The following is a 1,608-nucleotide window of genomic DNA, read 5'->3' as shown; positions in this document are numbered from 1 at the left end:
AGTTCGGAGGTACGAGACGCGTCGAAAAGCTTAGATGACAGCTTCACTCCCGTTTTAAAAATTAAAATTAAAATATATAACCAATAATAAGTAAATATTTTTCATTTTATTTTGTTAATATGCCAGAAATGTTACTATGATTTTTTGAATGTTCCTGTTTCCTTTCTTTCAGAACCCTGGTGTGTTCAAGGGCATGATCCAGAAAGTCAACCCCTTCAAGTCTCACACACAGGTTCTGGAAAAACTTCAGATCGTTTTAACAAAAACAACATTTTGTTAAATTTAAAATAATGAAAATACTGAGTGTGTATTGAGTAACCTGACTATAGGGAGTGGCTTTACACAGTTCTTATGGATAAATGATGGTTATCGTTTAACCCTCTGTATTGTTTGTATGACACAGGTGAACATAGAAGAATGCCAGACTGACTCTTCATATAGGACCCAGGTATGAGCTGATGTCAGACTGACAGAAATAACCAGTTTGTCCCAGTTCTATTAACTTACAGATCACACGGCCTTATCTCCCTGATCATCCACAGAGTCCGAGGTCTTTGTTGTCATTTCAACATGCTCTTTACTACGTGCAGTTATTGTATGCAACTAAAAGTCCAAGCATCTTTACATTTGGTCAGCATCCATTAAGTCAACACAAACCAAACCTTTGACTAAGAACAGGATTTAGTAATCAACAGAATCCCAGAGGACTGCGTCCTGGTCCTGCATTATTCTTATTACCCCCCCTCCCCACAGAAACCCATTTTGAAAAAGAAAATTTAAATCTTTTTTAAATTTTCAATTAAGCTCCTTATCCTTTTAATTTCATTTTTTTTTTTTTTTTTTTTACAGTTGGTTGATAGCGACAACTCCTCCAGCTCTGAGAGCTTGGACGACAGCACCATTGAGCATCACGTAAGACCAAAAACAAAAAGACAAATCCACTCAAATTTTTAAAAATTAAATCTTTCTTCAATTTTTTTTTAACCCAAATACAAGTAAATTTAACCAGGTTTCAATATGTCCAGACATTGACAAAGTACTTTCTTTGTTTTTATTTCACTGCTGCTTAAGGGAAAACAAGGTTCTCAGAGGTAAAATATTCAAAGCAAACCTGTGCTTTCAGCTGAAGAACCATTTTCTCTCCTCATTGACTGTACATAACTTTGACACCGTGTCATTCTCCATCCCCCAAACACATTGTTGGTTATGGCCCTGAACCCAACGTACCACTACTACTACTTACCCCTACTTTGTCCTTTCTGATAGTCTACCTGGTATGTTGACTCTAACATGACCTCTGGCCTGAAGACTGCACCAGTGGAGGCGCCAAAGAAACGAACCATGGTAAAATCATCTAACAAACCAGATATTTCAACAAAAAAAAAATTTTTTTTTAAATGATTGTTCTGATATTTCATTGCTTTGTTTTTTTTTTAACTTGCAGACCTTTAGAATAAAGAGGATTTTGCCCAGTGCTCTGTTTGGATCTGGAACAAAAGTATGTAACCTTTAATATGAAAAAGTATGTAACCTTTAATATACCATATATATATATATATATATATATATATATATATATATATAGCGTGTGTATATATATATAGCATA

At 34.7% G+C, this 1,608-nt stretch overlaps 1 protein-coding gene and 1 long non-coding RNA gene across 5 annotated transcripts in view; one reads left to right on the top strand and one right to left on the bottom strand.

The window, feature by feature from the left end:
* Nucleotides 1–1,608, bottom strand: part of LOC103398925 (uncharacterized) — a 21,008-nt gene that overhangs the window by 6,862 nt on the left and 12,538 nt on the right. The gene's annotated exons all lie outside the window — the stretch shown is intronic.
* Nucleotides 1–1,608, top strand: part of LOC103398926 (uncharacterized) — an 11,863-nt gene that overhangs the window by 4,104 nt on the left and 6,151 nt on the right. For all 3 annotated transcript variants that reach the window (XM_025053886.1, XM_025053885.1, XM_017030975.2), the window contains 5 exons: nucleotides 173–232; nucleotides 404–448; nucleotides 850–912; nucleotides 1,267–1,344; nucleotides 1,445–1,498. In XM_025053886.1, coding sequence (XP_024909654.1) covers nucleotides 173–232; nucleotides 404–448; nucleotides 850–912; nucleotides 1,267–1,344; nucleotides 1,445–1,498 — 300 coding nt within the window. The remainder of the gene's footprint in view (nucleotides 1–172; nucleotides 233–403; nucleotides 449–849; nucleotides 913–1,266; nucleotides 1,345–1,444; nucleotides 1,499–1,608) is intronic.

Source organism: Cynoglossus semilaevis, unplaced genomic scaffold (genome assembly GCF_000523025.1).
Source record: "Cynoglossus semilaevis isolate Cse_v1.0 unplaced genomic scaffold, Cse_v1.0 scaffold4977, whole genome shotgun sequence".
NCBI classification, from domain to species: Eukaryota; Metazoa; Chordata; class Actinopteri; order Pleuronectiformes; family Cynoglossidae; genus Cynoglossus; species Cynoglossus semilaevis.
This window is presented reverse-complemented; position numbering and strand designations above follow the sequence as displayed.